Source organism: Physcomitrium patens, chromosome 3 (genome assembly GCF_059467195.1).
Source record: "Physcomitrium patens ecotype Gransden chromosome 3, ASM5946719v1, whole genome shotgun sequence".
In the NCBI taxonomy this organism is placed as follows: domain Eukaryota; kingdom Viridiplantae; phylum Streptophyta; class Bryopsida; order Funariales; family Funariaceae; genus Physcomitrium; species Physcomitrium patens.
In genome coordinates, this window is record NC_143412.1 from 17,592,535 (window position 1) to 17,614,755 (window position 22,221).

Below are 22,221 nucleotides of genomic sequence, written 5' to 3' on the forward strand. Positions count from 1 at the left end.
TATGATTTGATATAGATGTTGAAATATTGTGATAAATATACATATTTATTCTAATAATTACTTATATGATTAAGTAGAAGTAGATAAAAATAATTTAGTTTTATAATATCTTCTAGATAAACTCCCTAAAAACTTTATAGATGATTTTACACGTGTTTGTACTTAACTAACAAGTTAGAAACTTGGTCAACAAGTTAGTCACATGTCACATATGGTGATAGCTTGTAGAATAAACTAACTATATAGTACACATATATAAACCTCATCTTGCAAGACATGTGTCTAACAAAGTCGACATGTATTGGAGGTCCTACAAAATATTGCCATGTAGCTTCTAGTAAGATAGTATATATGGAGGTAAGAGTGAAACCTTCTTCAATCTTATCAATGCCTTTCTAGTCTTTAGTCTTATTTCAAGACTTTTTAGTCTTATTGTCTTTGGCAATAGTCATTTTAGTTTAATATTATATCATCTTTGAGTGATTATCTAGTCTTTTTGAATAATATAGGAGTATTTTAATCTTTTAATTCTTTAAGATTCATATCATTGATAGTTTGACAAGAATACTAATTCATTGTTTTTATCTTGTTTTAAAAGTGAGTGGATTATTTCAATTCTATTGTTGTATTTTAAAGATTAGGACTACCTACCTTTAAACAAACAATTAAGTTTTTTAATAATATTTTTTTTTAAAGAGAGTAGATCATCTTTTTTAATAGAAATTTTTATTTGATAAAAGAAGTTGCAAATTATCCTCCTCTAAATTGACTTATGAAATTACTAAGTTATTTAAAATAGAAGAAAAAATCATAGATGCTATACTTCATGAAAGTGAGAATAAATTTAGAATTATTGCAAATCTTTATAAGCTTATTAATACTATTATGATAGAAATTTCACAAATTTCCAATACCAACCATAGAAGCACTATTTTTGTACTTATGAAAAAAGTCCAAAGTCTATGCCAAGAAGTTGTGTAGTTGAAGGAAGCAAGTAGATCAACCTTATAACCTAATTCACAAAATCTTGCTTCTACAAGTAAGAGGGAGACAAGAATTAATATGCCCAAGAAGTTTGATGGAGCAAGATCAAAATTTTGAGGATTTTTGAAATAAATTAAGCTCTATTTAAGATTGCATCTTTTTTAATATCTTCATGGATTTACTCAAGTTGGATTCATAAGTGTACTTTTTTTTGGAAATACTCTCTTTTAGTTTGTACCTTTGATGAAAAAGGATTCATGACTCTTTAATGATTTGAATTCATTTTTAGAAGTGCTTATGAATTATATTTGAAAAAAATGATAAAAAAGAGTAATAAAGATCAAATTCTTATTTTTATAATAATGATCACGGTCAATTACTATATATACTACTGAATTTGAAACCTTATTTTTAATATAAATTGAAATGACAAAGCCCTTATCAATCAATTTTAATATGAATTAAAAGATAATTTCAAAGATTTGTTATTAATAATATTAAAAGTAGATTCTTTGAAATAATTTATTGCTCAAGTCATTGCATGGAACAATTGATTATTTGAAAGGTGTTAAGAATAAAGATTTGGCTAGAGAAGAATAAGTCAAGTAATGATTGAAGCTCCTAAGCTTTCAAAAAGTTATTCATCAAGGCCAAATCAATGCAAATTGATACAATATATTTTAAACTTCTCATTGAGTAAGAAAAAATTTGATGTCATGACAAGGGTTTGTATTTCTATTCTAAAGAAGCTAAGCATACTGCTCAATATTCTTCAAAGAAGCAATATAATTACAAAATAAAGAGCATGGTGTCGTGATGTAAAATGACTAATAGGTGAAAGGTTGAAGAAAATATTATATTTTTGAAGATCTTATTTCAAATATATTGTAATAAATTAACTTAAAAAAATAGATAATAGTCAAGGCATAGAAAAATTAAAAGTGTTAATATTACCTTTTTACAAAATAGACTTCTATTCACTTTATAGGACCACAAATAGAATAAAATAAGGTAGATTAGAAAAATAAACAATATAAACACCTTTGGAAAGAAGTTAAGAGTAGTTTCTAATAAAAATTATTTAAAAAAACTAGATATTGATGCCTGAAGAAGGCTAGTTATGAATTAGGGTTGAAATCAGATTCTAAGGCACAAAACTAAGCTTCAATGACGATTCTAAGGTTCTTTGGCAGATCGGAGAGTGGAGTTAGAGAGTAGACTTAATAGAGTGTTGATAGGAATTAATTTGGGATGATTTAGATTTGTAATGACTTTGTAAGAGCTTTGCAAAGTTATGGTTTATTTTGGGTGACTCTGGATTTGTGAAATAAAATGGGTGATACTTTTTGGAAAATTTTATAAATTTGGCAATAGATCTATAAGTGAATTTTTTTAAGTTAGTAGTTGTAGTTGTGTTTAATATGTTCTATGAATTTGGATTTGATCAAATGATTAGATTGAAAAGCATGAAGGTTTTTGTGGATTATAGTCTTGGAATTTAGGACTTTAGGGACCAATGAGGTTTTCTTAGATATCTATCAATTTGCTAATTAGATTGAGGAAAATTTTTTTATAAAGATAGTCAGCTTAATTTTTAACAAGTATGTTAAGTTTGGAAGCAAAATAATAGTTCAATTAGGAGTAATTGGCTTTGGGAGTTTGGTACCAAGGTCAAAGAAGGAGGCTAGCCAACACCCAAGCACATTTTTGAGGTTATCATCTATTTGGTAATTTTGATCATTTCTAATTTTTTTGTGCTTATTTTTAATTTAATTGTTAAGAAATGTGCAAATTTTGAGTTGAAATCAATGATTCATTCATTAGTTATTGAGGTCTAAATGTGTTATAGGAATTACTTGGAATTGATTAGGGTTTAATTAGGATTTGGTTAGGATTTTGTTAGAGTTTATTTAGGATTTGATTAGGATCTGGTTAGGACTTGATTAGAATTTGATTAAAATTCAATTAGGATTTTATTAGAGTTTGTTTAGGATTTTTTGAAGATTTGATTAAAATTTGATTAGAATTTGACTAAGATTTGTCTAGAATTTATTTAGGATTTGGTTAGATTTTATTTAGGATTTGATTAAGATTTGATTAGGGTTTGTTTAAGATTTGGTTAGGGCTTATTTAGGATTTGTTTAGTATTTGACTAGGATTTGTTTAGAGTTTGGTTAGGATTTGTTTAGGATTTGATTAAGATTTAATTAGATTTTGACTAAGTTTTGACTAAAGTTTGATCAAGATTTGACTAAATTCTGATTAAGATTTAATTAAAGTTTTTATTTTAATGTTTTATTAAGATTTCTATTTTAGTATATATATTTTTTGAATTTCTATGTTATTTCTTTATGATTTTTTAAAAGGGTCTCTAAGAATTCTTTGTGTTTCTTATGTAATTCTTTTGAAATTTTAATTGAATTTGATTGATATTTGATTGTATTCACTAGTCTTTAATTATAATTTAATTAAGAATCTATTAGAGTTGTTAGGACTTGTTGTTGTAATTTTCCTTTTATCTTCTACAGCTAGGTGCTCGATGCATTGTCAAGCCAAATGCCACATAATATGACAATGGTATCATGTTACGTGAAGCCTTGCTTGAGAATGCACCAAGCACTTGGTTGTAGAAGGTAGAAAGAGTATTATAACAACAAGATTTTAATTTTAATAGAATCTTAAATAACTCCAATTAAACCTTAATAATGCTAATTAAGCTTTAACCAATCCAAAGAAAATTCAAAGAGATTATGAAAGAAGCATGAAGAAATCCTAAAGAAATTCAAAAAAAGTATTAAAATAAAATCTAAAATATATCCTAAATAAATTCCAATCAAATTTTATATTAATCCTAATTAAAATCCTACTAGTCATTACTTAAATTCTAAGTCAAATCCTAATTAAATCCTAAACAAATCCTAAATCTTAACCAATTTTTAAATATTAAACCAATCGTAATCAATTTAATCTAATTTTGGGGCAGTTTAGAACCTCAATATCTAAAAATTATATTATTTATCTTGCTTAAGATTTTACACACCTTTCAACAACTAAGTTAAAAATAAGCACACAAAATTTGAAGAAGATCAAACTTACCAAATAGAAGATCAATCCTAAATTTTGCTTGGATATTGGCTAGACTCCTACTCTAATCTAAATTTTAAACTTCCAATGCCAATATCTCTTTTTTGAATTGTTGAATTACCTCTAAAATATACTAAAATTATAAAAAATCTAGTTTATTTTCCATACAAAAAAAATTCACTACAATCCAATCAACAAATTACTAAAGATCTTAAAAATACTCTTTGACCTTCAAATTCTAATTTTTGAGACCTTGATCTACAAAAACCTTGACAAATTTTGATCTAATTATTTGATTGATTCTAAAATTTTCATACATACTAGTAACTAGAATATCAATACAAAATTTACTTATACATATAGTATGAAACTCAAGAAACATTCAATTTTGTAAATATAATTTTATTTTTTAAAATCTAATCCAACCAAGAATATCACTAATTTTGAAAATCTTTCGAAAATTGAATATTAACTTAATTAATTTAAAATAAATTCTTAAAATTCTCTTTGCAAGTTTTCTCTTAAATCCTATTCTTTGATCTACCAAAAAAATTCCTAAGTTACTAAAGATATGCAGTTTTGCACATCAGGGTTTGATTTTGATTGAAGTTGACAATTGGTCCTCTTTGGGTATCAATGTTTAATAATTTGAGGTAAGTTTTACTTGAACCTATTGGTGATTCTCTTCTAAAGATATTTATATCAATTATTTATCTTATTTACTTTGATTTGAAGCATTTTATGCCTCTACAAAGTAAATAGAAGTCTCTTCTCCAAAAGATAGCATTAAGACTAAATTTTTTATTATCTTCTTATCATTTATCTTTATTTTTCTATCATATCTTTCTACTAAGCTCTTCTATAAAAACATCCATGTTTTTATTTTTTACCATATAATCATGTTATTACACAACAACGGTTGCTAAAGAAGATAATGTATCAAAAAATGAATTTCTTTAACTATAATAGGGACCGTGAGGTTGAAATAATGTACAACACCTAATAAATATCTTATTCTCTTGTCAAATTCTTTACCTTTTTAATAGTAGATGTATATTAGGATCTAAAAATTATAAAATCTTTGTCTTATTAGATTTAAGAGCTTCAATTTGTTTTTATAGATGAAAACTTTGTCAAAAAGTAAGGGATATTATTAGTCAAGAAAACTAAATTTATATATGTAGAAGTTATAGATGGTCATTTTTTGTCTTTAGAAGATGTTATTTAAGAGATTTTTATTTTAAATATAGCAATTAAAGATTATAATAGCATAATAATATTTAATATCATAAGATCTTTTTTAAATTTAATTATTTTTGAATTATCATGGTTAAAAAAGTATATTTTTTAATAAAATTGAATTTCTTATAAACTTAATTTTTCTTATAGTTTAATCCAAAATTTTGTTAATCAAGTAGAAATATGTAAGTCTAATATATTTAAATCCTTGCTGGTATGTGCAAAGGCTTGCATATATGCAACAAAAAAAGTATCATCTTTTGTTATTTATGCCACCCCATTTTTGATGGTAGAAAGTTTTCAAGTGGTATTCATAGTGAATATCAAGATTTTTAGGATGTCTTTCAAAAGAAAAATACAAATATTCCTTCAAAACATTGATTTTATAATTATTCAATTGATTTACAAAAAAGAGCTCAACCACTATTTAGACCAATCTATATCTTATTGCAAAATGAATTGAGTGTATTAAAAGAGTACGTTGATGAAAACTTGGCTAAGAACTTCATATGCCATTCAAAATCTTGAGTATGAACTTCTATCTTATTTGTAAAGAAAAATGATAGATTTGTATAACTATGCATAGATTATTGAATATCTAATAAGATCACCATAAAAAATAGGTATCTTTTACTTCTAATTTCATGACTTATTGACCAAATCAATCAAACAAAGATCTACACAAAATTAGATTTATAAAAAACATACAATTTGATATGTATTAAAAAAAAGAGATAAATAAAAGAATATTTTTTGAACTGGGTATAGGCATTTTGAATATAATGTCATGCCTTTTGGATTCACAAATACACCAACCACTTTTCAACATCTCATGATTGATATTTTTTTTGTGATTTTCTTGATAATTTTGTTGTCTAACATTTAAACAATATTCTGATCTACTCTAAGAATATAGAAGAATGTGAACTTTATATTTGTCATGTGTTACAAAAACTTAGATGCCAAGATGGAAAAATATATTTTCTATATTATTCAAGTTGACTTTCTAGAATATATCATTTGTAACAAAGGCCTAACAATAGATCTAAAGGTTCATACTATCATAGATTAAAAGATTTTAAGAACAATAAGAGATGTGCAATGCTTTTTGGACTTTGTTAATTACTACAAAAACTTCATCAAGATTTTTTTTCAAGTTTTATCCGTACTTATATGTTTGACTTGTAAATACAAACTTAAATAGAATAAATAAGCTGATATTACAAACATTCAATAAGAAGATTTTAAGAATATTATAAAAATATTCTAATAAATTTTAGAAGGTTTTAAAAGATTTTATAAAGATTTTGGGAAGATTTCTAGAAGGTTCTAAAAGGTTTTTAAAATATTTCAATAGGTTTTAAAAAAATTTAAGAGAATTAAGGAAATTATTTGAGAAGCTTTGTAAGGTTGCTTCATCTTCAAGCAATCTTAGAAAGCTCCTTGAGAAGTTTCTATGTTGCTTGAAGATGAAGCAACTCTTGGAAGCTTCTCAAACAACTTCTTTAATTCTTTTAAAACTTTCTAGAACTTACTAAAATATTCTAAGAATTTTTTAGAACCTTCTAAAAATCTTTTAAGAATATTTTAGAATCTTTTAAAATTTTCTAAAATTTAATAGAATATTCTAAAAAGTATTCTTAAAATCATTTTATTATTTATATGTCTATAATAACAAAAGTATCATTTGATGCTTTGAAGAAGAAATTCATTTTTATACCAATTTTATATGACATTCATTTTTTTAAAGATTTTTTTATGGAATATATGTATGAGACTTTATTTTAGATGTAATAGTATGAAAAATAAGAGTAGATGATAAATTCCATCTAATAAATTTTTATTATAAAAAAATTTAGCAATAGAGATCAACTACAAAATCTACAATAGAAAACTTCTTACAATTATGGATTTTTTTAAAAAATGACATCATTACTTAGAAGACACTTCTAGTTTAACTATTGTGTATACAAATTACAAGAATCTCAAGTATTTTATGTCAGCACGAGTATTGAATCATTGTCAAACTTGTTGGAATATGTTATTATTAAGATTTGATTTTAAGATCACATATCAATCTAAAAAATAATAAGATTTATTAAAAACACTTTCTAGATGTTCTTATCTTGCACCAAAAGAAGAGAATGTAGCTTTTGATCAATAAAGAATGGTTGTCTTGAAGCTTGAGTAATTTTATCTTTGACAAATAAAATCATCATTAATTATTGATTCAATATTTTTCAAGAAAATTCAATCAAGTATGTCCTCTAATCTTTTTATTTATAATATCAAAAATAATTATTTTAAATTTTATGATACTTCTAAGTTTGACTTCAAAAATAACCTATTTTATTTCAAAGATCTCTTATATGTTTTAAAAAAAAAAGCATATTTACATGTTTTTTAAGCAAGGTATGACTTTCCAATGACAAGACATTTTAGATACTACAAGATTTAGGAGTTTATATCTAAAGAAATTTGATGGCCACAAATGTGAAAAGCTATGAAAGACTTTGTACAACCATGTAATATTTGTTTAAGATCAAAAATTTCTTATCATCAATCCTATGTACTTTTCTAACTATTTCCTATATCAAAACAATCATGGTCTTTTATTTCTATAGATTTTATTACAAATATTTTAAGTTTAAGTTCATATGATTTAATATTTGTGATTATAAATCACTTAACCAAAATAATATATTTTGTATTATATATAAAACTATTTCAAGTAAAGAAACAACTAAGCTTTTCCTTGACAATATCTATTGCTATCATGGATTGCTAAAGGATATTATATTAGATAAAAGGATAAAATTTTTATCCAAATTTTGAAGAATTTTTTTAAAATATTAAAGATAGATATAAAACTATCTTTGAATTTTTATCCTCAAATTCATAGACAAATAGAATAGATGAATGAAGTTTTGAAGTAATATTTGAAGTGTACTATCAGCTATCATTAAGAACATTGGCCAATTCTTTTGCTATTGGCAAAGTTTACATACAATAATTTGATATATTTTTTTATTTAACAAACATCTTTCTTTATTAATTATGATTATCATCTATAATTTTATACTTTTGACTTTTTAAAGTTGATAATCTTATAGCAAAAGATTTGACAAACTATTTGTTAGAGCTACATGTAACAATAAAGGTATAGTTAAAGAAGCTAAAAAATAACAACAAATTAATGTATATGCCTATTTCAAGGAATAATTACAATTCAATGTAGGTGATAAGATATGGCTACTTTATTGCAATATCAAGACTATTCATTCTTGTGACAAGTTGGACTATTATAGGCTTGGACCTTTTTCATTTTATTAACAAGTCAATCTTCTTGCTTATTGATTTGATCTATGAAAGTCTATGAAGATCCATCTCTTATTCCGTTTTTTTCTTTTTGAGCCATATAAAACAATGAATATATCTAAAAGAAGACAAATGCCACCTCTTCTTATATAAGTACATAATAATCAAGAGTTTAAAGTGAGAAAAGTGTTTGATTCAAGGCGGTGCTAAAATAGGTTGAAATATCTTATTCATTAGCATAGATATGATATTATAGAATGCACATAGGAGTTAATAAATAATATTAAGGCTTTTCATTGACAACATCTATCAAAATTAAGATAAAAATAATAAATTTTTGCTATAAAAGAAATAAGATCTATAGAAAAAAGTATTTTATTTTTTATCCTTGTTTGTAGATTCTATGTATTTGTGATGTTAAAGAAATAGAAAATCAACTACTAACAAATTTAATCCAAGAGCTATTATTTGCTGACTTATTAAACAAGATATTTTAATTTTTACAACCTTCAAGATGATATAATTGAAATGAAGATTCTCAAGAATAATATGTCCTTCTTTGAATGGATAGTGAGATACAATGTGTTTGATATCACAATGTTTTTTGAAGAGACTCCTAATGTTTGGTGATTTTATTAGAGATAAGAATAACTTCTATTGATATTTCAAATGTTTTATTTGAAGAGAGTTATGAAGGCCTTAATAACAATCAAATAATAGAATAGTCTCTTTGTTTTAGTATGAGACATTATCAATGGCTGAGAGGACCTATCAATCATCTTTGAAGAGAATAAAGATCATAGTATATCGCAAATATAATTTGCCACATCTTGAATTTCTTCAACATATAACGGCTATTGTCATGTATTAATACAACCATTATGTGAAAGAAGTAAGAAAGTGGTTTATTATTAAAGAGCCTAATTAAAAATATATAATAAAAAATATAGATAAATGATAGGCAAGTAATAAAATCTATAAGTGTTATAATTATATTTTATAAAAATAGATTCTATTTATATTAAAGCTAAGCATCTATAACAATTTTAGGAATTTATTTTCAAATTGAAGAATGAAATGTGAGAATAGACTTAAAGAAAGGTTTTTGAATATTCATTTCATGTCATTTGGATTAATTTTGAAATTTAAAGGAATTTTCAAAGTTAATGATGTATTTAGTGCATTTAGATTTTAAAAAATAAAAATAGGTTTACAAATTTTAAGATTTTGTGTATATTACATTGTATGTATAAATGAAAATTAAATGATTTATTTTTTTGGTTGTTGTAAATATGTGTAAAAAATTTGAAGTCAATTAAGTAGTTAAATTGAAGCATATAAGGATTTTTGTAGATTATAGTCTCAAAAATTTGAAATTTAGGATCAGAGATTGATTTAGAGAGCTAACAATATTTTTTAATTGGATTGAAGAAAAATTTGATGAGAGCTATTAAGACTTAAATATCTATACACAATTAAATTTTTAGAGTAATTGAATGATTCAATAAGAAAAAATTGGCATTGAAAGATCAACATTCAAGTTGGAGAAAGAAGGTGGCTAATGACCAAGAGATTTTGGATTTTTTTTTAGAATTAGTAATTCTAATTCTTCTCAAATTTTATATGCTTCTTATGTGCTTGTTGGTTGAAGTATGAATGAAATTTTAGTCAAGATCTATAGTTTAATTAATATTTATTGATGTTTCAAATAGCTATAGTAATCTATTGAGATTTACTTGGGATTTTTTTGGAGTTGTGTAGGATTTAGAGTTTATTAGAGTTTGGTCTAGGATTAGGATTTGATTAGGATTTTTTTAGGATTTAACTAATATTTTTTAAAGATTTGATAGGATTTTATTAGGATTTAGATTTTTATTGGAATTTGATTTAGAATTAAATTTTAGGATTAGATTAGGATTTAAATAAGATTTGATTAAATTTTGTCTAAAATTTGATTAAAATTTGCTTAATATTTGATTAAGATTTATTTGAGATTTAAGATTTTATTAAAATTTGTTGAAGGTTATATTAAGACTTGATTAAGATTCAATTAGAATTTCTATTTTTGATAATTTTTTAAAGATTTCTTTATTATATATATTTTATTAAGATTAATTTATGATTAATTTATGTTTCTTTTGTAAATTCTTGAGACTTCTTTTGAATTTAATTAAAAATTGATTAGTATTTTTATAATTTTATTAAATTTTATTTATAATTCTATTAAAGTTTTTAGGATCATCTTGTTGCATGTTCTGTTTTTCTTTCCATGGCTAGGTATCTAGTACATTTTTAAAGAAACTTCACATAATACAACATCAATCTTCAAAGAACTCGTCTCTAAAAAGAAAGATAATGCCATGGACATTCATATTTATTCCAATAATTATCTATATAATTAAGTAGAAATAAGTAAAAGTAGCTTAATTTTATAATATCTTCTTGAGAAGCTTTATAGACAATTCTTTGATTTTACATGTATTTGTAGTTAATTAATAGGTTAGAAACTTGATCAAAAAATTACCCATGTGTCATACAATGTGATAGTTTATAGAACAAGCTAACTATATAGCATACATATAAATGACTTGTCTTGCAAGTTAAGACATATGTCTAACAAAGTCAACATGTCTTGAAGGTCCTATGAAATATTGTCATATAACTCCTAGTTAGATATTATATATAGAAGTAAGAGTGAAGTCTTCTTCACTCTTTTCAATGCCTTTCTAGTCCTTAGTTTTGCTTTAAGACTTTATAGTTTTATTATCTTTGATAATAGCCATTTTAGTTTAATATCATATTATCTTTGAGTGATTATCTAGTCTTTTCAAGTGACACAAGAGTATTTTGATCTTTCAGTCCTTCAAGATTATGTCCTTGACAAGTAGCTCCAACCATCTCCAAATCTTTACTTCCAACCAATTATGATATTTGTTGTGGTAGTGAATTGAGTTGATGCATTGTAAAGATTAAATTTCACCTTTTTTTATGCATTTATGCTATCACATCTTTTACTTCAATAATATATATCAAAATAATAGAATAAAAAAAGAAAATATCATTTTTTTAAAAAAATATGTGATAGAGAATGATAAAGATTATATAAATAATATCAATATAAAAATAAATAATCCATGACTTTTCATATACTTGAATCTTATTATTAAAAAAAATAAGCCATTCTTAATGAAGGATAAGAACTTAAAAGAATATAAATTAAAAAAATTAATATATATATATATATATATATATATATATTCCATAAAAAACTAGTATAGCCATTGTCAAAGATAAGGAGATTAAAGATTATTGAAACTAGACTAAAAATAAGAAAGACACTATCAAGCATAAAAAAGATATCATTCTTGCCCTATATATACTATTTATCTAAAAAGCTATATGTTAATATTCTATAGATCATCCAACATGTATTTGATTTATAAAGCAAGTTTTCAAAATGTGCCTCATATTACAAACTTGTAAAAGATGTGATCAACAAGTACAATACATGGCCAATGTTTTTGCCAAATTTTCAATCTATAGTCACCTATAAACACTTATAAAGTCAAATTTGCATCTGTAAAAATTTTAAGAAGTTTTTCACTAAGATATTATTAAATTAATCTATTTTTAAGTAATTCGACCTAATTTCTCATTTTCTCTTAATTATAAATATCAATATTGAAGTTCATAATACTACTCCAATATTTTATTATTTTAAATTAAATTATAAAAAATATAAAATATAAAATATAATATTTTTATTAATTTAGCTACTTATTGTATTAAAATTAAGCATATATACTACAATTAGGAATAATAAAAAACTTCTTAGATACCAAATTTAGTTATTAATAAGAAAAAATAACTTTATTTGAATTAGTGAAGAATATATGATATAGTAAAAGACAATAAGAACAAAGATAGATTAATTTATGATTTACCTAAGTAGATTTAATATTTTATTATTTATACTAATTTTATAAATTTTAAATATATTCTTAATTATAAAAATTTAATTTTTTAATATTTATTTGGATGATTTTTACAAAATAAATTAATAAAATTTTTTATCTTAGTTTTTTTGAAAATATATAAAACTATATTTTTTATTACAATATTTATTTGGTTCTCTCTTTTTTTCTTTTTTTTTCTCTCTCTTTCTCTCTATATATTTATTATTTTAATAGTTTTTAATCAAATAGATCTAATTTAATTGGATATTAAAGGAATGTTATTTTTAGTGGTTATTCTTAATAGTTTGTATAGGATTTTTAATGAGATTATGTGTTTATTTGTTGTATTTTTAAAAATGATCTAAAAATAGAATTTAAAAAATGAGAAGGTTTATGAGAATAGACTTCTAAAAACATAAGGCTTTATCAATAAGATTCTTGACGTCGATTTGGTCAATATAAAAAATGAATCAATATTTGAGTAAATATTTAATATATATATATATATATATATATATATATATTTTTAAAACTAATATCATTTTTGTTTTTAGAATTAATAATAGTTTGTTATATTAGTTTAAAGAAAAAAAACTTCGAATTGTGAATAATATAATCCATTAATCACACTAATTAGATTTTGTAAAAAAATCTACTTATCTTAAAATATATATATATATATATATATATATATTTCAACAAAATATACTATTAGCTTTATAAAAAATCTGCTATTTTACAAATCACATGAGTTATTATTATTTACCTATTTCTAGAGATTTTAGAAATAAGAAATAAAATAAAATAATTTTGTTTTAGCCAAGACAATAGAACATGTATAAGTTTATTTGTTGTAGATATTAGAGCATTAAAGTAGTAGCCTATACATAATGTTTTTTGGATGTTAGCAACGAAAAAAGTAAAAGCTAAACTAATGAAACTTAGATATACTTTATGTTTATAAGCACGTATTATCAGATAATAAAAATTTTGTGGTTGAAAATATTTCTCCAGATTATGCATCAGGATTGTCTCTTCTGAAAAAGATAGTCATACATAAAAATTAAGAAATTATAATGATACTATTTAAAGAAAATTTTAAACAAGTATATATATATATATATATATATATATATATTATTTTTATTTTCAAAAAACACCAAAACTTACTTTCATATTCTAACTGTGTAAAGAAGCTCATTTGACTTATTTTTACTTTTATGGGATTATTATTTGTTAATTGACCTATTATCTTCATTTTTTTTAATTTTCCATTAATGTTATATACTCATTAAAAAATTAAAAAACTAAGATTTCTGTATAATGATTCATGGTAGTAAAATGTCTTAAGGTTCAAATTTAGGCATGGCAGATAATCTTTTGAATATATTTTAATCACATCAGTTGTAACAAGAGATGGAAAATATAACTTATCTAATCTAGAACATTAGTAGGATGTACTATTATCTACAATGGTAAATTGAGTTTCCTTTTTACACTTATCTTCTTATAATGATTTTATTTAAAAATCGAATTTCAAAAATTAAAAGATTCTTTTCTAAAGATTTTTTTGGCTTCTATATATATATATATATATATATATTTATTTATTTATTTATTTATTTATTTATAGAGAGGGACTTATTGTGTTAAATCCTAAGTTTAGATACATAAATATATATATCATCAACAAAGTATAACAAAAACTTTACCAAATATATTCAAATACATAACGATATTATAATGCTGAAAATTACGTGATGATTTTAACTTTAACAAATCTCATTAAATCCATGTTTTAAGACACCTAGATTAAAATTTTAAAAATACATTTATTACACTTTAAAGTAATCAACTTAAAAATAATAATTATAATAAAATAAAATCATGAAGAAGGAAGAATCCAATAGTATACTTATTCACATAGTAAGTTACAGTCATTGCTAATCAATTCAGATATCTAAATAACTCCTTTGTGAAAGAATGATTCAATTATCAAAAATTATGAAGTCTACCACTTTTTGGATAATATTTTGATTTTAGATTCTCTACCTTTAGAATGTATTTTCCAGCAATTAATCCCAAAAGGAAAGGACAACAAAAAATGAAAATAATGATGATGTTGCTCTTGTAACACTTAAAAACAAAATTATATATATATATATATATATATATATATAAAATAATAAAATAAAATAAAGGAATAATAAGGTATTTTATTTTATTTTATTTTATTTTGCAAAAATAATACTATATTATGTAAATGATTGTGGTAATTGTACATATGAATGGCTCTATTAAATAATTTCTTGAATTATTCTAGGACATTATTATAGTTTAAATAGAATTTATTAAATAAATAAATATTTATTTATTTATTTATTGACTACATAAGAGATGTCAAATAAAAATCTCATATATAATTTAAAGACAAAACTTGTCAATACTAAACCAACTAACTATACATTTTAAAAATTTAGAAAGTTGAATAACATGTTAAAAATATTAACTATTAAACCATATGGTGATATATTAACACAATCATTTGCAAAATATCCACATAAGAAGTTGTTAGAAAATTTGGATTTATTACTTTGGTAAATACATAAAGTAGAAATATTAAAAAATACAACCCTTTGCTAAAATTTAATAGTTTTTTTTTTTTTTTTTTTTTTTTGATTAATTTTATAGAACTGGTAAGTATATAGTATTAAAATAAGAAACATTAAACATGTTATATAAGGCTAAAATTATCTTTTTCTAAATTTATATAGTATAATATTATTTTTTATCTAGTTTTTACTATTTTTTGTCTATAATTTTTTAGTTTTGTTTATTAAAATAATATAATATAAATAGAAATATTATCTAATTTAATTATAAAATATTATTAATCTTTTTTTTTAAATATCAAGCATTGTTATAACTTAAATATTATAACATTCATTCTTACAATAAATAAATAAATATATTTTATTTTATGAAAATAAATTGTCTATCAAATTTGAATTTCAAAACATTTAAAATTAATGTATAGTAAAAAATATAAAAATTATAAAATTTAATTAATATTTTATTTCATACTATATGGATGATGTGGTCATCATATAGTACTTTCATAGTTTTATTTGGTTCTGTTTTTTAATATTTAATGCCAAAAAATAACTGAAAACATAAATATTAAAAAGAATCAATGTTGCATTAACATACTTATTATTATTATTATTATTATTATTATGGTACATAAAATGTTTGAATATAAATGAAATTGCAATCCAATCATCATTACACTTTGAGTTAGTTGAGCTTTAGGAGTCAAAGGAAGAATGGATAAGAGTGAATGACAATCATCAAATCCAAAAGGAGAACGAGAAACAAACGAAAGCTCACAGTAAAAGAAAAATACTGTGAAAAAGAAAGGTCTCCCAGAAGTGACCGGGAGGTCCGGTTATCTTCATGAACCACATACGTCTACTCCTGCATACCGGGCCGTCTCGTATACGATGGTCTTGTCGTGTACAGGTACGTCGGTCGCAGCAACGGTGTAGCTTCGGTGGGAGGTTCGGAAGTATATGAGGTAGGTTCGTAGTTTCAAAGCTAGGTTGGAACATATGCCTCGGTTCCAAGCTTCTCCCGGATTCCATTGCCCCGTGGGTTTCTCCAATTGTGTTCCTCATTTTTCGACTTACTCATTCCGATTTTAGCCCTTTGGTTGCACAATTGTGGTTAGATTCCTTTGAGTATCGCTTTGATTTCTGAGATTGTCAGTCGTCGAATGATTGGCCTGCTGTGTTTTTCTAGGGTTTGGATTTGGAGTAGTTTTCAATGTGGAGGTGAGTGTTTTTCGTGAGGCGAGGTGATTTGTTAAGCTTGGGCAAGATGTCGCGTAAGGATAAGCGGAAAGAGTTGAAGAAGTTGAAGAGGAAGCAGCTTCGACGGGAGGCGGCTTTGCTGAGTGCAGCGGAGGAGGTTGAGGAGCATGCGGAGGAGGAGGAGGAGGAGGTGTTGGCCAAGGAGCGAGCCGAGCATGAGGAGCAGGAGCGGCTGTGGCTGCTGAGAGAGGAAGAGTCGCACAAAGAATGGTTGCGGAAACAGGAGGAAGAAATTGAGAGAAAGGTTTGTATTACAATTTGACTGATTAAAATTTGGCTGCGAGGTTCTTCGGGATCGGTTGTTGACGTAATGCATGATCCTTTTGCGGTGGTGTGTTGTTCCCCGGAGCGAATAGGAACGACGCTCTATTCACGAGTTTGGCTAAATGTTTTCGTACTTTTCTTCGGCCCTCTGTTTGGTTAAATGTGGGGGTCGAATTGCGCCCGATGGATTTTGGTGCTTGTACATTCATCATCCAAGTTGGTGAAGAAGCAGTAGGAAGAGCTTCTCATTGTTCTGGTCGTTATTTGTTGGAAATGGTCAGTGGCAAGGGGAGTTGGTAGTGCCTTTCGATCAAATTTCTAGAGTTGCTAGTTTTGTGCCAATTAGGGTTTTCGGCATGAACTTACAAACACTATGGGACTATTTTCAATGTAACATTTCTCTCGTGTTCCTAAGTTTTTGATATTTCTTGCAAGTTCTGAAATTCAATCTAATATTTTTTATGACTTATGTAGTAGGAGAGCTACGTCTCAGTGTTACTTTCGTTTACTGCTGTTGAGGCGATTTTTGAGTTTGGTTGGTTGAAATCTGCAGCGGAAAGAGGATGAGCGGACTTGCAAAGGCGAAGATGGTGAAGATCTTGAAGAAGGCTGGGAATATGTGGAGGATGGTCCTGCAGAAATCATTTGGCAAGGGAACGAAATCATTGTGAAAAAGCCTAGGAAGAAAGTTAAGAAGGGCACCAACTCAGGCGTGCTGGCCATTGAGGTAATTGTGTTTGTGTGTGTGTGTGTGTGTTGTTTCCTTCTTTGTGCTGATTTTTCCTTTACTTCCACTAGTTACAGCACTTTCTTACTGGTTTCTCAATGTACTTTATTGAGGGATTCTGCTTATTAAGCGGTATTGCAATCTCATGATCTTTATTCGAATCATATTATTTTATCCTGAGTGTGACAAATCCAGGTTGTATGTAGAGCACACTGGAAGACTGATATAAGTCTAACATAGAGAACCAAGTCTATTCTATACCGTGATCAATAAACATTAGCACAATTGGCTGAATGTTGTGGAAAGGCAACTCTGCTTAATGTGTCGTTGTATGTTACGTTTTAATTTTAATTTTTTATTATCGTATCAAAGCGGTGGTTCTTAGAGAAATTATGAGTTCACGTGCGATTTGTATTAAACCTACTCAGAAGATTTCTTTAATTAAATTGTGACCACTTTTGCTGGGATCGTTGAGCAGGAGAAGGATAGACCAGCCTCAAATCCGCTGCCTCCTCAGAGCACTGCTTTTTCCAGTTACCAGGCGAATGCTCAAGATCTTACTGACCAGAATACAAACTTCGGAACAGAGCAGGTGAAGTAATTTTCAAAATTCAGGACTTTGGCTCCATGAGAAGACCTGTATGTTTGTGAGCCTCTCGAAATGATTCCATGCGAGAACACTTACCTTCTTGTTGTGTTCACATGGTAATATAACAGGATAAGAGGAACTGTCCATTCTATATCAAGACAGGCGTGTGCCGTTTTGGTGTGCGTTGCAGTCGTCTGCATCCAGTGTTCAATGAAGCTTGCACTCTTTTGATGCGTTCCATGTATACTGGGGCTGGCCTTGCTTTGGAACAAGTTGAAAGCCTTGAGGTTTGTGCTGGCATCAATATCCTCTTAACAATATCGCCTCGTCTTTTGAAGTTATGTAAAAGCAGTGTGCTTTACCCACTGAGTGGTACCCGTCATTATTAGACAAGTGTTTGCAGTAGATATTTGTCATGTATTGGACCGTAAAAAATCGAATGGACCTTACTTCGGAGGTCAGAAAATAGCGAACTTCTGTTTGCACATGCTTTTAGATTGTATTGGACGTGGCAACTCTTGCTTGCAGTCTTGCTTAACTATATTTCCTTACGTGACCTTCATACGAGCTCATCTCATGGAGTTATGGCCAGAAGTTGAGGTAGCAGCATGAAAAGGAGGCAGCCATATGATGTATCCTGCCTGCAAAAAGTTGAATTTGCTTCTGCAATTATGTTGGACTCTTTCATCCTCTCCTCCTTCTTCTCTCTCTTATCTTTCTCTTCCTTTTTGATTTTGATTTTCAATTCAAATACAATTATTATTATTATTATTATTATTATTATTTTTCCAAAATAAAACTTTCTTCCCTCATCCCCTCCTCCTCCTCGTCTAAGTAATGATGTTTCTGGATGGATAACTGAAATCTCGGAGCGGGGTGACAAATTTGGCTAGGTCATGTGGTTGCTTGTTTAAAGGTGCAGCAAATTGCTTGTCTTGTTTCCAAGTATTTCCTTGACACCAATAGTAGATGGTGAAGTGGCATCAAGCAGTGGTCAAATGTTCATTATGACCATTTGATCCCGTGTGTGCCTTATGCTGATTGACAGTACACTGATGAGGAGGTGGCGCAAGAATATGAAGAATTTTATGATGATGTGCATTCGGAATTCATTCAGTTTGGGGAACTTGTGAATTTTAAGGTATCAATGGTTTTCTATGCGACTTGTGTTTAGTTAGCGCATTTTAAGGCAGTATATGAACTATGTATACGTCCCTTATGTCACACTAGTGATCTTTTCAATTTTGTAGATTTATGTGAAATCATCTAGAATTCTAGTCTCTGACACACACCAATATTGTGTAGGTATGCCGAAATGGTTCACCCCATTTGCGAGGAAATGTTTATGTTCACTATGCATCACAAGAGTCGGCAATGCTTGCATACAATCACATGAATGGGCGATTTTACGCCAAGAAGCAGGTATGATGATTATGACGATCACATTTCTTAGAAGAGTCACTTGAAAGGCTTTATTCCTCGGATCTGGAAATTGCTATAGGTATTATATCAAGAATACACTCCTCCCAATAGCTGCGCTTCCCTCGACGTTGCAGGTCTAAGTCAGTATATTCATCAAAGCTTCACATGCCGAAGTAGTTCATTTCCCCTCGCAGATTTTTTAGTGGAACACTGAACTGAGTAATTCGTAATAGCTGTTCCCTAGCTTATCGTGGTTAAGAAATTCATTTTTTTTTATAAATGTTTATGGTGCGTTCCATGTCATTTAACACTTGCTATGCTATCTCCGAGTTTCAGATTTCTTGTGAATTCGTAGGAGTTAAGAAGTGGAAGATAGCAATTTGCGGGGAATTTATGAGGACAAATTACAAGGTGATGTTAAGGATTCTGATTTTTTTCACAGGCAGAACCTCCGTTTCGTAGGCAGTGCAATCAAAGGTTCATGTTCGTACTGTTTCAATGAAAGAGTTAGTGAACTTTACCAGCATCGAGTTGTTCTTAGGTTGTTTTACCTAGAGGATGGAAAATTTGTGACATCCTTGCGTGCTGTTTTTGGTCAACTGTGCAGACGTGTTCACATGGATCGGCGTGCAATTTTATGCATTGTTTCGAAAACCCTCGCAGGGAGTATGAATGGGCAGACTTGGATAGACCACCCCCTAGATTTTGGCAGAGAAAGATGGCAAAACTTTTCGGACATGCTTATATTTCTGATGAAGATTTTGATGAGAAACAGGAGAAAGTGAGGTCGCACAGAGAATCCACTTACAGTAATCATATGGTAAGACACAGAGGTGACAGTGTGTCGACATATGATGATGACCGGAGGAAAGATAGGCATATGAAAGAATCTGTGCGCGAGGACGAGCACAGGAGACGCAGTGATGGTAGAGAACAAAAATATTGTGAAGATGAAACGAAAGACCGAATTAGTAGAGAATCGAAGTATGATGACCGACGGAGAGTAAAGCATTCAAGGGACAATAATCATGATACTCTAAGGAGAGAGAAGGATTTTAGAGATTCTACCCATCATGATGATTCTGCTAGGGACAAGAGTGCAAGCCGTTCCATGGATGACGATGATGATGATGCGAATGACGATGAAAGATATTTTCAAGGACACAAAAAATTTGAGAGATGGTCTCCCGGTAGGCATGGGGAGACGGATGGCAGAGAGGCGGTTTACTCTAAAGATCAGAGAAGAGGCCATAAGGGCGCTTCATATGACTACGAGGATATTGATATTGGTGATGCTAGACATGTGGCTAGAAACTCAATAACTTCTGATGCTGCATACCACAGCCATAGTCGAAGCCACAGTCACCACTCCGAACGCCATCGCTCCAGGAGAAGATCAAGGAGTCCAGATGGTCATAAGTCCCGGAGGTCAAGGAGTCGGGACAGGTCGATGTCTCACAGTGCGCGCGGTGAGGATGGGTACTACAGCGTTGGCGAGCACCAGCATAGATATTCCAAGACGATAAGAGACAATGAACGATCATCTAAGGAGAGCAAGCAGCACAGGCAGCGCAGCAGCACACAAAGTAGTAATGACGCATTTGGCAATCAAGAGGCTTCTCAAACTCTCGAAGGGCGAGTAGATGAAGATGTTAACAGACATCGGAAGAGACATTCTAGCCAAGATCGGCGGAAGTATTCAGAAAGTGAACATGACCAGAGCTTGACTACTCAGGAATCGGATCATACCAGGATTCGGCATTCGAAAGATTTGGTAGGCACAATTGCTGCACCGACGACAGATGAGGATACTAGTGGTAATCTTAGCAATCTGGAGAGACAATCAGGTCTCGAGGTGGGCATAGACGTTGCGAGCCAGAACCAAGAAACTGATGGTAGTAGTAGCAGTGACACGGTGACAGGGTTGAGTTTGGTTCTTACCACGGATGATGTCCAGAAAAGTACTTCTCAGTGGCAGTCATGGAGAAAAGCTAAGGCTAAGAAGGCCAAGCTCGGGATGAAAGATCATCCTCCACGGCTTGTAATTTGAATACAATTCTTGTCAAGAGGCGTTAGAGATCTCTTCCACATAGACTACTTCTAAATATGATGGTTAGCACATTCTCACATGGTCGGTACTATAAGCGATTTGCTGTTCCGTACTGCAATTCTTGTGTCACTTGCCATATAATCTAACGGCAACGTCAGATTGTGTTGTCCCTTGTATCGGAGCTGCTGCAGTTGGACTGTCGGGGATGGGCTAGTCACTTATGAAGATCGTTTTATGTTTTTGAGATATGGGTGCCTTGTTCTCTTCATCTAGCGGAACCTGCTACACGTAGCCTTATGCAAATCGAAGTACTGTACTAAGTAATCTAAGAACTACGAAGTTGCAACACCCATGAAATTATTAGGTACATAGCCTGGAGTTTTTGTTCCGAAATGCCTTTTTGTCCCTCATCAATTTTGCTTTTGCTTCGCGTGGCAAGTTGGCAAGCTAGTTCATAAGATCAAAGGCTCTTTAGGGGTAGTCCACAACCCCACACCAGTGTGTATACCTTTACTGTCGCAATCTACTTAGACCAACGATTGAGTAGCCACTTGGATTTTAGTGAAACTGCTGTGTGTGTGTCTCGTGTCTATGATTGAGCAGCATTGAAATGGCTGTCTCAAGCACTTATTCGCTAGCTTTACTTTAATGGATCCATACATGGTGGGTGCGGAGGGAGGAAAGGAGGCCCCATTTTCATTTTCTACCTACGTCCC

The 22,221-nt window shown here is 28.4% G+C and overlaps 1 protein-coding gene across 2 annotated transcripts; it reads left to right on the plus strand.

The window, feature by feature from the left end:
- Window positions 1–16,240: 16,240 nt before the first annotated feature.
- Window positions 16,241–21,547, plus strand: LOC112280158 (uncharacterized). Of its 2 annotated transcripts, XM_090249062.1 has the most exons (9): window positions 16,241–16,697; window positions 17,271–17,444; window positions 17,923–18,036; window positions 18,162–18,350; window positions 18,586–18,633; window positions 19,082–19,174; window positions 19,339–19,455; window positions 19,792–19,866; window positions 20,063–21,547. In XM_090249062.1, exons 1-9 carry the CDS (start codon window positions 16,461–16,463, stop codon window positions 21,503–21,505), a joined length of 2,490 nt encoding a protein of 829 aa, XP_090105188.1. In that variant the 5' UTR covers window positions 16,241–16,460; the 3' UTR covers window positions 21,506–21,547. The 2 variants fall into 2 exon arrangements, with proteins under 2 accessions (XP_090105188.1, XP_024371056.1); XM_024515288.3 differs by lacking the exon at window positions 18,586–18,633 and having other exon boundaries at window positions 18,162–18,320.
- The last annotated feature ends 674 nt before the right edge of the window (window positions 21,548–22,221 follow it).